This window comes from Thamnophis sirtalis, unplaced genomic scaffold, assembly GCF_051295495.1.
Source record: "Thamnophis sirtalis isolate CommonGarterSnake01/CBP01778 unplaced genomic scaffold, rThaSir2_p1.2 scaffold_1, whole genome shotgun sequence".
Classification (NCBI taxonomy): Eukaryota; Metazoa; Chordata; class Lepidosauria; order Squamata; family Natricidae; genus Thamnophis; species Thamnophis sirtalis.
The window spans coordinates 62,609,990-62,628,611 of record NW_028261381.1 but is presented as its reverse complement, the minus strand read 5'-3'; the positions used below and the strand labels follow the sequence as shown (position 1 = coordinate 62,628,611).

General features: G+C 44.0%; 1 protein-coding gene across 4 annotated transcripts in view; it reads right to left on the bottom strand.

Moving 5' to 3' along the window:
• The window catches only part of ASIC4 (acid sensing ion channel subunit family member 4), a 94,706-nt gene extending 76,307 nt beyond the window's left edge, over nt 1-18,399 (bottom strand). Inside the window, exon 1 of one of the 4 annotated variants that reach the window (XM_087713378.1) lies at nt 16,615-18,399. In XM_087713378.1, coding sequence (XP_087569504.1) covers nt 16,615-17,190 — 576 coding nt within the window. In that variant the 5' untranslated portion in view covers nt 17,191-18,399. The remainder of the gene's footprint in view (nt 1-16,614) is intronic. The other 3 variants (XM_087713382.1, XM_087713387.1, XM_087713392.1) reach the window with 3 other exon arrangements.
• Between the last annotated feature and the right edge of the window lie 223 nt (nt 18,400-18,622).

Below are 18,622 nucleotides of genomic sequence, written 5' to 3'. Positions count from 1 at the left end.
AATCCACTGCAGCACCAGTATTGCCTCTCTGGCTGGAGTGCGGAATTAGCAAAAATAAAGGAAGAAGTGAATGTTAACAAAGTCCTAAGGGAAGGGAGGAGGGAAAGAGATGGGAGGATGGCTACCAGGAAAGCAATTTTCTCAAAAGTTCTCCTGACAAGTCTTGAAACTAAAAGCTTTTAAGAAAATTAAGTAGCGGTGAGATAGGATCAACAGCCCTCTCCATTTTAGGAGCCACTGATTACAAGATAAGATACAAAGGACAAGGATCTATGGTCATCTTCATCCCAGAAAGAAGTAAACATTGTGTGTTAGAAAGATCTGATTTCAATAGCAACTGAGAGATATGGTGTGTTGGGGAGGGGAGGAGGGGGAATACACATTAACCTAGGACCATTTGAAGCAGATCATTGGGAGCTTTCCCCAAAGGACACAAACAAATTGGGAAAAGCGACAATGAAGCATCAGATTGAGTGTAATGCCTGTGCATGCAGGTGCAGACGCAAGGATAAAGCAATCCTTTAAAGTAAGAGTTATGATTGGCTATATATGTATAACAGTGCTCCGCTCAGGAAAAAGATTTAAGTTCTTGTGGCTAGCCCGCTGAAAATGTCAGATCAATGGGCTGCAGCTGTTGAAAGGAGCTGAGATGTTTGGAGTAATTATGGAAGCGAATAAAGAGGAACAATAACAACCTAGAAAATTAGCTTCAGTGTGTATATGTAGAAGTAAATGGCATCTTTACATACGTAATTCTCTTGCACAGCTTTGATAGGCTTTTCCAAGGAAGGGAAGGGAAGGGAGGAAAGGAAGGAAGGAAGGAAGGAAGGGAAAGGAGGATATAGAAGGGCAATTGAACAGCAGTCATGGGGATGTATCATTTTATCAAGAGAGGCCTTTCTGAAGAAACCCTTTGCCAAATGTCTTTTGGTCCGTAAGAGAGGACTTTTTTTCTTTGTGGCTCAAGACAATGCAATGCTTTCCCAAGAAAGTACATTTGGCTTTGACTGTCCCTGTGTATAGCAAAATGGCAAAAACTAATCTTTTCTGCCAAGCATTTAGCTGCTACACTGATTTTAATTGACTTGATTTTAATTTTGATTGAAACTGTATTGCCTTTATTGTTGTGTTTAATATTTTGTATTTTTTTTATTTTAGAATTGCCTTGAGTGCTTATATAAGCAGAAAAGCAGGGTATAAATTTAGTAACAATAAGAATATAGCAATAGTATTAGAATATCAATTTATGCAAGAGACAGACAGGATAAAACTGCTATAGGATAATTAAAGAGAGAAAAAAGTAGTGAAGGTAAGGGAAGGCACTACCTTGAACTGGAACAGCTTTTAACAAGACTTTGATTTTCTAGAACAATGAGAAAGGAAGACTTTAAGCCAGAATGTATCAGACAACTGACAACAATAGAAATCTCAATTGTCATAGGCCAGTGGGTAATATCACAAATATGTCAAAATCCCCCATGAAGCCAAAGTCTGTCTCTTATGGGGCTTCAGAATTTGTCCAGATTCTGAATTTTAGTGACTACAATTACATTTCAGAATAATTCAGAATCTGCCTTATTCTAGGATGCTTTTTAGACAAGGAGCAATGGCAGTTTGATCACATTCAGAATAGAATTTGTTCATGTCAGGAAGCTGGCTTTTCCAGATAATCAACTCACTCATTTTATTTATTTATTTAATTCATCTAGCAAATGTGTACGCTCGCCCATTTCACATAACATGTCTGTGGGTGGCATACAAACAATGAAAATCTTAGAAAAACCAAACGTGAATCAAAATAACATGAAAAATGACACACACCATTTGGGGTTTTAGACTCACAATTATTTTAGGGTCATTTGAGGTGAGGAGGGGAGGGGGGAAGGAGGAGAATTAAAGAACAAAATATGACAACTGACAATTTGCTTTTTGTCATTAACATTCTGGGATCAGGTTTACATCTCTCCTTCTATCTTCTGTTGTCAAACTCTCTCAAGAAGGTTCCTGCTGCCATCAGGGAACTCAAAGGATAATGTGATATCTGGGTCAGTGAGAATTGTATGAAGGTCAGAATAATTCTCTCTTGGAATGCCCTCTTCCACATGAAGCCATCCTACCCTTCTCCTCATTGCGTATAATTGCCAAGGTGATAGGAACCACAGCTCTCCTTACTTTTTCATCATAGCCCCTAAAGATTCCACCTAAGAATTTTCACATTTCCCAATGGAAGTAAGCAGTAAGATCTAATCTCCCTATTTTTGATTGGTTGTTATATGTTTTTATAACACAAAAAGAAAGGGGGATGGGATACAAAGAGCTGCAGTCTTAATTGAAATAGAGACAGGATATTTTCATTCATTAATTTTAAAAATTGTTTCGCTCTTCAGAAAACAATCCTACGAACACATTTCTCATGTATTTCTTTTAAAGAAACCTGTATCCCACGTAAAACTGATGCAAGTCATCCCCAGAAGTCAGGCAACACCAGAGGTGGTATTCAGCCAGTTCTCTCCAGTTCGGGCAAATCGGGAGCGGAGGCTGTGGGAGGCGAGCACTGCGAATGTACAGAAGGCTTGCTAACATTTGCGAACTGGTAGGGAAGGTAAGTGAATCCCACTGCTGGGTAATATATTTTTAAAAATGTTCTCATTTTGGGTGACGACAGAAGCAGTGCAAGCATTCCTCAGAATCCTTACACGTGTGAGGCAACCACTTCTAGAAAGCAAGTGGTTGCAGATGGGACCATGGCCTGAATAAAGCTGGGTAAAAATAAATCTACTACTAACTACAGTAACTGAGATGGGTAACTCCCCTCTCATCCCTTCCAGTTGCCTTGGAACTATGCAGCAACTAACAGCCGGACTGAGGGAGGGGCTAATGCAGAGATAGAAACAAACTAAGATGCTCAGAGAATTTTGTCTCCTTTGCTATTAAATTAAGTTTACTTAACTTTTTTTGTGCTGGTTCGGGCGAATAGGAAGGAAAAAAAAATGCTTTAAAAAGTGTGTTTGGGGGGGAAGAGCTTGCGACAATCGCACAGATCAGCTATGAGCCATGCAATCGTTGGAAGCTCCCCCCCCCTACTTTTTAAAGCATTTCCCCCCTGCCTATTCACCCGAAACGGTGAAAAAAGTTGACCACGCCCACCCAGTCACATGACCCACCACCACCAAGCCACGCCCACAGAACCGGTGGGAAAATTTTTTAGATTTCTCCACTGGATCGTGGGTGAAATGTATGCTACGGAATCTTTATTTCCCTAATATTGAATAATATGACATGATTCTGTGGCATAGTAAATGAGATTCCCTGATTCTGCACAATGTGCATTCAATGGAATAGAATAGAATAGAATAGAACAGAACAGAACAGAATCCTTTAGTGGTCAAGTGTGATTGGACACTCAAGGAATATGCCTTTGGTGCATAGGCTCTCATGTACATAAAGAAAAAATAAAATAGAATACATTCATCAAGAATCATAAGTTACAACACTTAGTGATAGTCATAGATTACTAATAAGCAATCAAATCATACTAGGAAACAATAAAACAGTATAAATTGTAAAGATACAAGCAACATTGGTGTAGTCATAAGTGGGAAGAGATAGGTACTAGGAAAGGGTTAGGGTTACAATGCCCTCCTTTGCACATGTCTTAACCATGGACTGCCAAAGCACCAACACTCTACACAATCTAAATGGGGGGGGGGGAAGAGAGGAAAGAAGAAAGAAGAATATAGACTAGCTAGCTAGGTTGTAGCATGACCTTTTGGCCTTTTGTTATCTTGGTGCTGCACGTTGCACGTATGTTGGAAGACTCCAGCAATTTGTGTTTCAGAATGGGGGAGGGAACACAATTTTAAACAATTATTGTTTTTTCCACCTGACTGGCTGCAAACTTGTTAATTTTCCCCCTTTAATGTGTGAAAATGAAGACAGCAGCTGCATGGAAATGAATTACCCTCTTATCCCCAGGCTCTGGCTGGTGTTCAGAGTATGCAGGCCTCTAGCACAATCATGGCCTTCTATAAATAAAGCCCAATATCTCATCAATGGCAGAACAGCCGTGCTTTATAGAGTTGTGTGACATAAAACCGTCCCTCTTTACGGCCCTCAAATCATTTGCGTCATTTAGTACAGCTCTGTAAACCTTCTGTTCTGCACACAATGCTGTGTGAAGTGCTTAATGGGGGATGCACTGCCACACACCCAGTTCCAGAGATTTGGAGAACCCTCTAATTTTAGAGACGTGCTTGCCTCCTGTGCATTTACAAGTTGTGATACCTTGCACCAAATTCAATCGTGAAAGAATGGAAGCCCTAAGTCCAAAAATTCAGCCCAAGGTTGCAGCTGGAAATATTTGGCACCAATTCTGTGTGATACAGATACACTGTCAGAAAACATTTCTCAATGCCCCCATTCCCCCAGATGACATAGAACACTATTCATTCTCCTCTGAATCAGGTAAGGCTTGGGAACACATTCCTGTTCCCAGTTCCCAGTTCCCAGTTTCTTCTGTATTCTCTCTGTTTCTGTGAGAATCAGCCATAGTCCGGTGCATTTTATGGCCGCCATCATCCTACAGTTTTCTTTAAAAGAAGTATATTCATGAAAAGAAGAGTGATACATACACACATCACTGGTGGGTTCCTACCGGTTTGGACCAGTTCAGCTGAACCGGCGGTAGTTTGGCGGCCTGGGTCACTGGAACGGGCAGCGACCCAGGCCTGCCACCACTCTGAACCGGTTCTCCTCGTGGTGCCATAAGTGCCGCCATCTTGTTTTTTGCTTCTGTGCATGCATGTGCGGCGCACCCATGAGCAAACCGGCAGTAGTGACTGCTGGACATACATACATATCCAAATAATTTAAAAAGTCACCAAAAGCTAATATTTAAGTTAATGCACCTTACGTTAAGTGCATTAACTTGCACTTTTATTATTTGAATTACCTGCACAAGATCCCTTGGCCAAAGAGAAGATAAAAGCTAACTTTCCCACTATGGAGTTGCTTATTAGTAAGTAGCATTTTTGGCACTGATTTTCAATCCATTTCCTAGTCACCAATAATGTGTGCCTATTGCCTCCTTCCAACAGATTGCAGGTAACCTATTTGGGATGCTTTAATATGTTATTTGAGAAGCTGTTTGGTATAGTGGTTAAGGCACTGGGCTAGAAATCAGGAGACCATGGCTCTCCTGCCTTAGGCACAAAGCCAGCTGGGTGGCCTTTGGAAGGAATAGAATAACAGAGTTGGAAGGGACCTTGGAGTGTTCGAGTCCAATCTCCAGGAAGTGCAAAAAAAGGTAAGTGAAAAAGAAGTGCAAATGCAAAAAACATTAGTACAGTATTAGTATTAGTATACAGGTTTTCCTCAACAGTCACAATTGAGCCCAACATTTCTGTTACTAAGTGAGACATTTGTTAAGTGAGTTTTGCCCCATTTTATGACCGTTCTTGCCACAGTTAAGTGAATCCCTGTGGTTGTTAAGTTAGTAACATGATTATTAAATGAATCCGGCTTCCCCATAGATTTTGCTTGTTAGAAGATTACAAAAGGGGATCACATGATCTCAGACCATGCAATCATCATAAATATGAATCAGTTGCCAAGCATCTGAATTTTGATCACACAACCATGGGAATGCTGCAATGGTCAAAAGTGTGAAAAATGGTCAAAAGTCACTTTTTTTAGTGTCACTGTAACTGAGTGGTCACTAAATGAACTGTTGTAAGCCATGGGCTATGTGTAGTATAATATAGTATAGTATGGTATGGTAGGGTTGGGTAGGGTAATCTGCACTAATCTTTTAATCTTGCACAATTAAACAAACTTTAGTTAATTAGTCTTGGGTTAATGAAGAAATTACATAAAAGTCATGAATCATTCCCTACTCACAAGATGATGAATATTAACAGTTCTCCCCAAAGACTTCACACATGACATACAGTATTTTAAAGCCAATATCACCCAGTTGTTGCAAGCTTACTTCCCAGAATCATGTTATGTGTATATCCCACCACATGTTTTTATAATAGAGCAACAGAATGAGAATAATTTGTTTTATCTTACAATGCTATTAATCACTCAGCACTTAATGGAAACAAACTATGGAGACTTGTCTCATTTGATCGTCACTTCTTATAATAAGACCACCATGAGGTTTAGATTCCATATGTGTCTGACATTTATTTGATGCTCACTCTTTAAAGCAGGGATGCAGACCTACTTTTCTACCGAGCTCATCTTCTCTTGGATGCAGTGGTTGTCTACTGGCTAGGACTGATTCAAAACAATGAAGGATAGGTCCAGAGCGGATAGCAATTTCCTCTTATTGTTGTTTCTTTTTCTAACCATGTTTCTTTTTCTACCTGCCTCCGAGTCATACCAGCTTCTTGAGACAGAACAGATTATTCTTGCCAGAGGTCTGGTCACTTCCTTTGAAATTAGACTGAGGTTGTCAACTTCTATTTTACACATCCCAACAGCATTGTGGAATAATGTCACAAAATTATAAACGATAATAAATAATTATCCAAACCAGAGAGAAACACAGCAGGCTTAACTTATGGCTAGTGTTTCATTATGACTAATCTAATGCTATTAATTGGTTCGAATTACAGCTGGAAACCACTGTCCTTTCAAAATGTTTCATGTTTCTCAAAACTCCTATAAATTTCTCAAGGGCAAGACACCCTCTTAGCAGTGACAGTATTATTGCTAAAAAAAAAAAAAAAACAGTGGAGGAATTCTGTCTGCTGTGTTCCCTTGGGATTTAGCTGAAATGGGGAAACACAAGAAGGTATGGAAGAGATTTGTGGAATGAACGCTCACACACATTCCTTGGTCACCTCACAATTAAGTATGTTAACTGCAAAAATACCACACAGGTCCATGGGAATTTCTCTAAAATTATTTTCTCTTTTGAAAAGACAATTAAGCAAATTGTCTTTCATCAAACCGAATACAAATTGGTAGGGTAAAATGTGGAAGAAGGTCTCTACCTGGTAGTGGTTCAAACCATTGTTTGGTGTTACATAAGAAATGAGTTACAAAGGGGTTCAAATATTCTTCCTTCCCTTCATCCACTAACTCAAAATGCAATTTTCAATCTTTGTAGGACCAAGGGAAATGATGGTTTCAAATCTGAAAGGACAAATTAAAATACACTGCAAACTAGGAAAGAAGGGCATCAATACACATGAGGAAAAGAGAAACAGACAGGTCTATGTAAGCCCCAAACGCTTTAAAGCTTGCTCATATCCCCAGATCACAGGTTATCTGATCCAGTTCAGATGAAAACGTTGTTCCATTTTACTTTACTCCATGCAAAAATACATGACTGGAAGGAAAATACATTTCTGTCTGCTCTAATCCCTTCAAGTCCTGGTTGGGCTTAAATAAATGCACACCATCTTTCATGGCATTCACTCTGGCAGTTCCCAAAATTACTCATCCCACATATGACAGAGCCATTGCCAGTCCCCTCGGACACGCTCTGAGCACCTGCCATTGTGACATGGCAAGCTGCAAAAAAGAAGACGGAAGTTTAAGAAAGGGTAGACCTTTAATGGCAATAACTGCCCTCTAGCTTCACTGGTTGTGTATTTTCTTTCTTTTTTTTTTTCAATTCCCGAAGTATTGTGAAGGGATATTAGTTTCCAATTTATCTGGAAGCGGCTTTCCATCACTGTTTCCACACACTGACAAGAGATGTACCAACTCTTTGACCAAATAGTTACTGTTCTCAGCAAGGGTGCTTTTATTGTTCTTTTAAGCGGGAAACAGCATCAGTTGTCCATCCTAAGAAGCTTTTCTGGCATTTGACATGTACTAAAGTTGACCCAACAGAAGATACAATGACAGTGCTTCTGTAACCTGAAGCCTATGGCCTTGACCCCAGAAGGCAGTCATCTGCCAAGAGAAACGGCCCTCTGTGCCCTCCCTTGGCAACTAGAAAGAGACAGGGGTGAGAAATGGCTGGGAGTAAGTGAGCGAGTGAGCAAACTACCCCAACTGCCAAGCGAGGCAGTGATCCAGGGAGCAACCTGGTCTATTTCCAAGGACTTTCAAAAGCCATGTTGGGGCCAAAAGAACACTTCTTGTGAATAGAAGAGGACCTATGCAGACATTATCTGGACTTCTTGGATTTTCACCTTGTAAAAATAAAACAGTGAGTTGACAGTAAGTAGATACTGTGCACTTCTAATTTTTCCCCATTTTCTGGGCTTGGGGCGGGGATAGGTAACTTACAGCCTCTTGCAAGCCGCATAACTACACTCAGCATCTGACCCAGGATCTGGGAACAGTTCAGCAGTATTGGAAGGGACTTACGTTGTTGCCTTTTGATTTAGGACAAAACAAAACAAAACAAAACAAAACTGACTTTCAACTAGGTGGACTAGCACTCAGTCCAGAAAATCCCCAAGCCGTAAGTCCTAAACCAAGTATGATTCCCAGGGGAAGCAGAGGAAAGAGTCTGATGCCATTTTGTTAAGAAAACAGATTCAATCTGTAGGTGAAATAGGAGATCCCCAGGGCTAAAACATAATTCAACAGACCTGCAAAGATTTTCAGAGTAGTTTTATTCCGCTTGCAGAAAGTCACAAAGTATACTTTTCCTCAGAGAAATTTCCCTGAGGAGTTTAAGGGAGAATCAAACGGGGGACCTTTTCAGTGGCAACCTAAGCTTACCAGTTTTCCTGTCGCCTGACTGATACTTTCTCAGTTGTAGGTATTCACACGACAGCACAATTTAAGCTTCTGGCAATTATGGGAAAGGCAGAGACATCAGTTTCAGGCGAGAGCTTCAGGTTGCTTCTGGCCCCCAACGGATGGGCAGGTAAGCACAGCTGCATAGGGCTACTTCCCTAGAACAGGGAGCTGAAAGAGTAGCATAAAGGAGGCTCCTTGGGCCTAGTACTCATATACGCCCTGACAGTATTACAGACAGGCTTATTAAGTGTGTAATATTAAATTAACCCAGATAACAGCATAAGAGCTTTTAAAGTCAATTCATTAAATATAATTAGGAAGATAGCTTTTTTATGTATGGCAGCAATCTGATCTCAATCATAGGCATGGTGCTATGCCTGCTGGCATCTCTGCTCTTGACTGTGCTTCTCTCTGGGCTGGGCTAGCATTCTCAAGCAAGGATTCACTCTTTGCCAATTCCTTTCTTAAGATCCTGTTTGGAGTAGTGGTTAAACTGTTAGGATAAAAACCATGAAACTGTGAGTTTCACAAAGCCAGCTGGGTGACTTGAGCCAGTCACTCAATGGCAAATCACTTCCAGAAATGTTGTCAAGAAAACGTCTGGGACTAGTCCAGTAGGAATCAACACTGACTCAAAGGCACCAAAAACTTTTAAGCCAAAACTCATAGCCAATCCAGGATTTCTCTGTGGCCCTTTTCTTGGATTCCTTGAGGAATCTCAAGATCAAGTATCTCTTGTTCTACGCCTGAGATTTCTACTCCATGTGTGGTTGTGAGTAAGGAAAACAGAATGGAGAGGCAAGGGCAAAGGCTTCTTCTATTCTGCTGTCATGGACAAAGACTTGGATCTTTGCCCAACAGGGCATATTCTAACCCAGCTTACATATGTCCTGGAAGAAAAATGCCCCAACATTTCCAGCCAACCATTTCTCTCCCTCTCCTTGGAAGTTAATGAGGCTTTTGGTCTCCCAAGGCTGGTTGCGCTCCTGCCCCAGTTAATTAACTGCACCTGGGGAACAATTCATATCTGTCAGGAGATGGGGGCTATGCCAGCTTTTAACTCCTGCAGAGGTGGGGGAAAGAAAGGAACTCAGTCAGTTCCATCCAGCTGGAAGGGAAGTCTCTTGAGAGCCTTCATCCTAAACTGGACATGGGGTGTATCTTCCCAAAAAAATCCAGGAAAGCCTCAAGGATATTGTGAAACCCAGACTCTGCTGTTGTCTACGGCAGTCACTTTCCTGGTTGCCCAGAGAGAAGTGCAGGCTCTCAATAGCAGCAAACTTCTTTGCAATTAGGTTGTCCATTGCCTTATGGTATGCAGAAGAGGGAAAGGCCTTCACATAATTAGAAAGACAATGAACAAAACTCAAAATAGGATACTTGATCTTCAGCCTCATGTGGGGTTCAGACGAAGCACTTTAGTCCTTCCTCCACAAGGAATTAACCTTTAAAGCCATGAACAGGAATAGGGTACATAAGGCAGAGTTTGAAAATATGGTGGCTGGGACAGTAGCCTCACATCTGTCACAGCGTCCTTCAGCAGAGTCCACATCAAGACCTCACAATGCATCTATCAACAGCCTGCTGGAATACAATTGCTGCCAGAGATGTATGAAACAACAAGGAAATCAAAGCAATTCTCCAATGATGGAGATGGGATACCTTCGTTGTAAAAGCTGTTTTCTGCACATTAGGAAGTCTGGGGAAGCTCTAGGCTGTATAGGGCTTTCCTGGTTATCAGAATCAGGAGATGAACATTCCCTACCCAGAAAGGACCTTTGCGGAGAAACAAAATTGATTAGTTGAGCTGAGCAAGGGGGTGCAGAGGCCTAGAGGCTACATCAGCTCCTGGGATTGGTTACTTATTCAGATGCTTTGGACACAGATCCCCTCTCTTTGTTGGTTGCTTATTAGCATTTTCCAGCCTGCGGGCAGCTCTGATGGATGGAGCACAGCCTTCTCTCACTGCAGAGCCAAGGCTAGGCGCCTTTCTGCGGCTACAGCTTTGCTCTGATGCTTTTCGTGCCCTCCTTCTCTCCCCAATTCCTAAATAACTGAGTGGTGGCTTAGGGGCAGATAAGGTGCAGCCTCTAGATATAAGGATGGTGGCCTCTTCACCTTTTCTTTCCTGCAAAATAATGGCACACGTGAGGCTAATGAATTAGTCTGATCCGGCAAGACCCAACAACTGTCAGAAGCGATTGACTGTGGAGCCAAACAAGAACAAGGCAAGAATTGCAGGGAAGGGAGGAAACATAAAGAAAGTGTAAGCCATATGTATCCTTGCCTTCTATGCCAAAAGAAAAAGCTCATTTGTTTGGGATTGCCACTTGCTGATTGTACAGCCAAACAATCTATTGAATGGAACTATTGTGGAATAATTGGAATGCAGAGAAGATTTTATTAATTTACATCACTCTGTAACTGAATTCCAATCAAAGAACCAAGTAAAGTCTTTGATAAGGAGAATGACCAAGCGTGAATAACCAGTGGTACATGCATGCAAGTGGGAATACATGCAGGTACAGAAATGAGTTGCACAGCATAAGAATCTAGGGGTGTTCAAAACATTAGGAGGAGTAAGAAAAAAACCACATATTTCTGACATTTTACTTTAAACACAGAACACTGAATATGTTAGAATATGTTAACAGTATATCCATGCAATCGCATTAATCAATGAATACATTGTAGATCTTAATTGCAATTGGAACTCATGTAATTGTCTTAGGATCGAGACAAACAGTATATCTATGGTAGGATAACAATTGATTGTGGCTTTCAATGTTTTTTTTATGCTTAAGAAGCCTTCAAAAAATGGACAGATTTATGCTGTACATCTGATGAAGTAGACTTGATGCTGCCATAAAATATGTTATTATATTAAATAAAATGTATATAAAATATAGTACTCCTATAAAGTGACATGCTGCATCTTGCCATTTTTGCTATCATCTTTTGCAGTACTCATCTTCTGAAATATGTCTCTATGAACCCAGGACTGAGACATGAACTTGGATTAATCAGATGCTTTTGATCTTCTAAACCACTTCTAGATTTTTAACAGAAAGTGGTATATAATTTTTTAAACTAAAATACTTAAATATTTACAGGACTAATGTACCTCAGTGGATAATTAGGTGATGGGATACAGGGGAGGATGTGGGATGCAGGGGAGAGAAAAACATATTATGTTGCCCTGAATTCTGAAAATGAAGAAATAAATATGAAATGGAAAAGCAGCCCTTCATGATGGGATGCAGAGAGATAAGGGCAACTGACATCAATATGAGATTTTGCTGATGTAGGTTAACAAAAATACTTTCCTTCACAAATCTAGACAGAGGAGGCAATGAAGCAAATGGGGCAATGCAGAATTTATTGATGAAAACTCTTGAAACAATCAAATCCCTGGACAAAAATCTGTGGTTATATTAAACGAAAGAGATTGCAGAATGGTGAAGAGGACAAAGGATTCATGCAAGAGAGATGGGTTAGCAGACTGTTGTTCCCACTTCCATTTTCTTTCCTCCCAAATATGACAGGAGAGCAACAGGTTCCTTTGAAACCCCTTTGCTAGAAAAACCCAGGCCACAGGCCACATGAAACTGAAGATGCCTGATCTGCCCGATCTAAGATTCTTTGAGGGTGATTTCCTCCAGGCAATTGGTGTCCTTCTCCGGCTGGAAGGAATCAATCTGCTCATTCCTCCTAACTATCCATCACCGGCTGGGCTGCCCATGGGCTCCTTTTCTCACTTTTCCTTCCATTATGCAGGCTGTGTTAGGGAAAATGGATTGCGGTGCTGCCTTCAAATAGTGGTGGCCAAGGAGCTGCACAAATGGGCAAGCAGGAGACAGCAGATGGAGGGGGAGGCAGAACAGGAAACTCATTTACCCAGAGTAAAAATAGGCTGGAAAATGTGACATTTATTAAGTACAATTGTGGAAGAAAGGTCATAGCCAGCCCCAGCATCAAGATGGGGTGCCGCTGATTATACAGCTGGGGAATGAGGCAGCAAAGCCAGGCTGAACAACAGCAGCTGGGGAGTGGGGGGGGGGGAGGGCAGGGAGGGAAACAGAAATTTATGTGTGTTTGGGTATTGCTGCTGTTGGTTTGTTTTTTGGGAGGGGTTGCTTCAAGCCTAAAATGCACCAGCAGTGACTCTTGCTGTTCCACATGAGATACTTCAGTATTAATATCTGCCTACACCCTCTTTGACCGATCCACCTTCTCAGTCTTCAAGCCCCAATCATGACGTTGCTTAAGGAAACCCAAGCAAAGAGACCTACTGCATCACCATCAACTTCTTTTGACATTCTGGAGAGCACAACCCTTTAGCTGGTGGCTTCCTGCTGCCAGAATTGCAGCCCTCCTTGCTTTTCAAATCTTGTTCTCACCCAACCTTTTGGACACCATGCAAGCCTGTCTTGCGGAATTAAATAGCTCCAGCGTATTCCTCACAAATCCCACCCCCATTATGACTAGATGTCTGCATATTCCAGATACTTTTCTTTCTCCCCTCTCATGGCCTTCAAATACCAAGGTCAAAGAAACAGGATGTGAAGGGGAAAGTGGCGATCTACCTCACAACCTTTTCCAGGGAAGGGGGTAAGACCAGCGGCATGAAATCTAAAAAGAAAACAATTGCCCTTGCCAAAGAACCTTTGACATTGACGCCAATTTTTTTAGAAATACATTAGCTTCCCCTCCAAGTGCTGGAAGTGGAATCCCTGCAGAGCAGATGCCAGCTGGGTAATTGTTCTTTTGAGTGTGCACACTTGGTGTGGCTGAGCTTATTTCCTCCAACACGTCTCCATAAAACTTCATTTGCACTTCCCCCTTTATCACTTCCTTGTGATCTGCCTCGATAGCCTCTCCACCTTTTATCTGTGAGACGCTTTGGACTCCAGTGTTCCATCGAGGAAAAAATGCAGTCTACCCTCAACGAGAAGCCGACTGCTTGTCCTGTATATACGATGGTCACTGAGTGTGTGCGTGTGTGTGTGTGTGTGTGTGTGTGTGAGGGGGGATACATCTATTTAAAAAAAGAGTAATGTGAAGTTCAGATCCACTCATAAAACAGATGCTTCCAGGGCAAGAAATCAAGGTTAGAAAACATACACATAGTAACAACCAAAACAGCTGGCTGGAAAGTGTTGCAAACCGATCCTGAAGGAGTTAATGGCTAAACGAAATGTTTGTCTTCTGACGCCTGTGATCCTTGCTGCTGCAAAGGGACTGGGACCGGATGAGACCAAAGCAGAATACTTCCCTCAGCTAATGCATGGCTGCCAGGGAATCTCCTATCCAGTAGAATACAAAGAAGCAATTGAATTCCCCCCCCCCCCCCCGGCACAGACCAAACAGCAGTGTGTGTGAGGGGGGGGGGAGGACCCTGCTTAGCACTCTTTGAGGAGTCTAAGCCACTGAGTTCACGCACAGATGCATTCACAACATCGCCAGGAAAGGGGCGGTGCAGGGTAAGTGGTGAGGTCTCCCTTCCGTAGCCCATTCATTCCCCATGCATCTAACAGAGCAGGCGGCTAGCGTGGCTCAGGAGCGGGCAAAGCCTGCTAAGATTTACTACACAGGCTGGGCTTTACTGCACACAAGATGCTTACGCTGGGGAATCTTCCCAGCGGCTCTTTAATTTGCCATCCCATAAAGAATGTGAATTTGTGACGCTAAATAGAGGGAGATCATTTACCAAGCACAGCTCTTACTTACAGGTTCTTTAAAAAGAATTCATCAGGAGAGGCAAAGACTGGCGCAGCAGTCAGCTTAGCAGCAAAGTGGTCACAGCCACGGTAAGTAGCAGAAGCAGCAGCTGCACTTCTTCCAAAGGGAAGCTGGACCCTTTCAGTGACCTTTCGGTACCTTGCTACTAGGTACATACTCATCTTCCCTATGCCTTACGCCTGTTATTTCTATTCATAGCTCCCCCCCTCCAAAATAACCAAGAGCGAAAATTAATACTACAGCTAGAATGGCCAAAAAAGTAAAGGGAATCTCTCGTCCCCATATCCTCCCACCTATCCTCCTAAAGCCACTCATTAATGCCATGTCTTTGGCACAGATTCCAGGGGTGGGACATTTCCTTCTCTCAACAGCTTCCCACAACATGCAGTGCCCCCAGAACTGCCTAAGTCGTCTGCTGCATAAGAACAGACATTAGTTCTGAATCAGACATTTAAATCTCAGGGCCAAAGGACACCTTATTTAAGGAGAACCATGACTAGATTTCCTAATAATAGTGATGGTTGTTTATTTCATTGATTGATGGTGTTTTAATGAAATGCAGCCTTAGGAACTGCCAATTTCTCTGGACCGGCGCTTGGGAAAGGAACGGAGACTTAATTCATTGCATCAAGGAAAGAAAAAAAAAGAATAAACTCTTTCCTGATCGACTGTTAGCCCCACAGAGGGGAAATGCACGCCTCAGAATTTCCTTTGTGGGGCCAACAACATCTGGATTGAAGGGCAGTTCTAGACTGAGGGCGTGTTAAACACCCTCTCGGTCCTCCTCTCTCAACTGCTGAAGAAATTGGCAGACTCTGTGGTTGCATTTCAAGAATAACAACCATTTCAAGTAAATAATCAGAAGATCCAGATTCAAATGTGAAGCCTGAGGAACTGGGATGGTTAGTGGTCTGAGCGGGCAGAGCTTAATCTGACTACCATGCAGTTTGTGCAATTTCATCTCAGTATTTTTATGGCAGGCTGGTGCATCTACAGAGCAGAATTCATATTGCTGGTTCTTTCCCCCATTCCAACCAGGGGTTCCGGCACAGTTTACATGGGGCTCATGCAACCAAGCACTTTAAACAACCATTGATAACTCTGGGCCAAAGTTGTCATCTATCTTTAGCTGGTTCCTGGCTTGTATTCCTCTGCCAAATCTGACAAGCACTTTCACAGCAAAGACTTTGAGACCGATGACAACAGCAAGCAGAAGCCTAGAAACTGATCTTTGACCCACCTAGCATGTGTGCTTATTATGTATATGCATGGGTCATTTTCTCCCCATCTCTCCATTTATATTTCTTGTTGTTTGGCACACTCCTCCTTTTACACACACACACACACACCGCACACCCCGCACACAGTGATCAGAAGGCGAAGCAGCCTCCCGTGTCTGCAGGAGAGAAGCAGCTCATTTCCAGAGTCATTATGGTCTGAAAAGGGTCCCATCAGGTATTCCGCCCGCTCAGCACATTTATTTCCCCAAACCACAGCAGGGATTTGTGCTTTTCAGACCCAATATCAAGCAAGCATGGGGCTGGCTCATTCCACCCAGTAGGAAGCTTCTCAGATAATGCAGTCAATACCATGCCAGAACGTGCCAAGAGAGAAGATGGCAGAGTGACTGCCATACCACTTTGGCCTGGACAATGCCACTGCTACAATGGGCACTGAACTGGGAGTACAGTTTGTTTGAAACTGGGAAAAGCACTTAAGGAGCAGACCCCTGGAAAAATGCAGGAGTCCCTAAGCGTATTCAGTACCTATCTGGGCATCTCCTATCTTTAAATATCTGAGACCTTATGGTCTTCCCTTGTAACTTGCATTATTATCAGCTCTTGCTTCCTGCCCCATTCCTCATTCTCAGTGGCTATCTATTCAAACAAAGTAGGAGTTATCCAGGATGTTCCTATAATGTCCAGCCTGCTTATTCCTGGGTCATCCTTTTTTCCTTTCGTATATTACCTCCTGCATATTTCATCCAGTGTCCCAAGTTCCCAGGTGTTCGGGTAGCATTTGTACCACATCTACTCTTCTTTTTCAGACTGATACTTAAGATGCAACCTCAGCCTTGATGTAAACTTGGGCACTGATAAAACATTAGTTCCCCAAAAAGCAAGAGAAGAACACGGGGAAGTCAGAACAGATACTCACCACTGTGAAGTTTTCTGCAGAGCAATTCTCACCACTAAAGCTGCAGTTCTTCAGCATGTCATCAAGTTGATGCCCAGTGCGGTTGACAATGTCAGCCATGTCTGGGTCAGGGTAGAGCAGGTCAGAGGCCTTGTGTCCATCACGGTCCTTGGGTGGCAATCCAGTCATGTTGGCTAGGTGAAAGATATCGGCGTCTGTAAGTGCCGAATGACGGAAACGGTTGATGTTGCAAATGGTGACGGCTGGGAAGACCATCTTTTGGGTAGCTTCCTCACCCATGGTAGTGACATGTGGATGCTCCAGGTAGAAGAGTGCAGACCGAGCTGCCTGATACAAGAAAAAGGCCAAAGAGGCCACAAATGCAAGTGCCCAGAGGGCCTGCCGGACCCCCAGTTGCCCTGAGCGGCAAATATGAGCCAGGCCGTGCAGGGTGCTGGTGCCAGCAAAGGCGGCCAGATCACGATGGTGTGGCCGGCTAGGCTCCTCTAGCAAGCTCTCCTTGTCCCCTTCCTCTTTCGCCGCCTGCTTCTCATCCTCCTCTGCAAATTTGATTTTGCAGACAATCTCAATCGGCATCTGTGCCGAGGCACCAGGCAGCACACTACCTCCCCAGTGAGGGGAGGCAGTGGAAGCCTGAGGTGCCCCGCACCGGCCGCTTACCCCTGGCTGCTGCAGGACGCCCCTAAATTAGTAAACCCAAACAGGGAGGAGGAGGAGGAGGACTGGGGAATTGGGGCCCCAGGCTCTCGGAAGCTTCTGAACGCAGCTTTCCTCTTGTCTCACTAGTAATCTTCTGGTGCTTCCTTTGCTTATCTGCACAAGCCCAGCTGTCAGAGCTGCCGGCCGCTCCCTGTGCCGCTGTGTGTGCCGCTCCTCTGCACTCCCGGTTAAGACCCCACCAGATACAGGCAGCATTTAGGCATCATGTGCTAATAAAATCCAGGGGATACTTAATAATTCAAGGCATGTCAACATTATTTCATCCTCATATTTCTTTTTTTTTAAACCGGGGGGGGGGGGGGGGGCTAGAGGAAGAAATCCAGAGCTTGGAATGCCAGAGCCACCACTCCAAAGTGATGCTAGAGCCACTTGTTTGAATCACTCGCAAGCTGGCAAAGTCTATGCCAAAGAAAGGAGCAAAGGAACCAGAGATCCAGGCTGTCTCCGCCGCTGTTGCTGCTGCTGCCGTCGGCTGCGGGAGCTCCTCAGACAGACTCCCTGGCTCTCATTCCGTGCCTGACACCCGCTTCCTCCGGGGAGTCCCTTCAGGTGCCCAAAGCAGCTGCCCGGTTAATTCCTCCTACCTTCCATCTCCGCGGACCTTCTTCCAACGCCTCCTTGCCAACGCCGAGGAAGAAGAGAGGAAAAGTTGAGAGGGACGGAGAGGATCAGGAAGGAGCTCTTCGCGTGTCGTCGGTTGGTACCGGGTCCAATGGACACACGACACCCCCCTCGCACCCCACCCGCAGGCTGGAGAACTGTCTTAATTGGAGAAGGAGCGGCGGAAGGAGGAGAAGCAGCGGAAGCTTGGAGGAGACGCCCCCTCCTCCTATTGATCCCGCTCCCCACGGAACAAACAAGAGGCAAAAAGTGAAAGGCTTATTGATCGGCGGGAGGGAGCGCAGCTGCCGGGGATTAGGGCACGGGCGAGCGGGCGGGCGAGGAGAAGGCGGCGAGCGCTTTCCGAGGCGAACGAATGCCGCGCAGCCGGGACCGCGGCACTGGCCAGACCCAGGTTGCAGCGCAACCCCCTTCCCTGCATCGTCGATTCCCCTTCCCTCCCTTGGCTTCGGAGGCACTTTAATTGCTTTTCCAAACGGATTTGAGTTCCTCCCACCCGACCTGCCTGACAAGTGGAATCCAGGCTGGGGAAACCCACCAGCAGCTGCAGTTGGCGCGGGACCAGAGCTCGGAGCGCTCCGGCCCGCGTGATGCATTAGAGGACGCCCGTGGGGCGGGGTGGGAGAGCCGGGCAGTGCCGAGGCGGAGGAGGAGGGCGCCGGCAGGA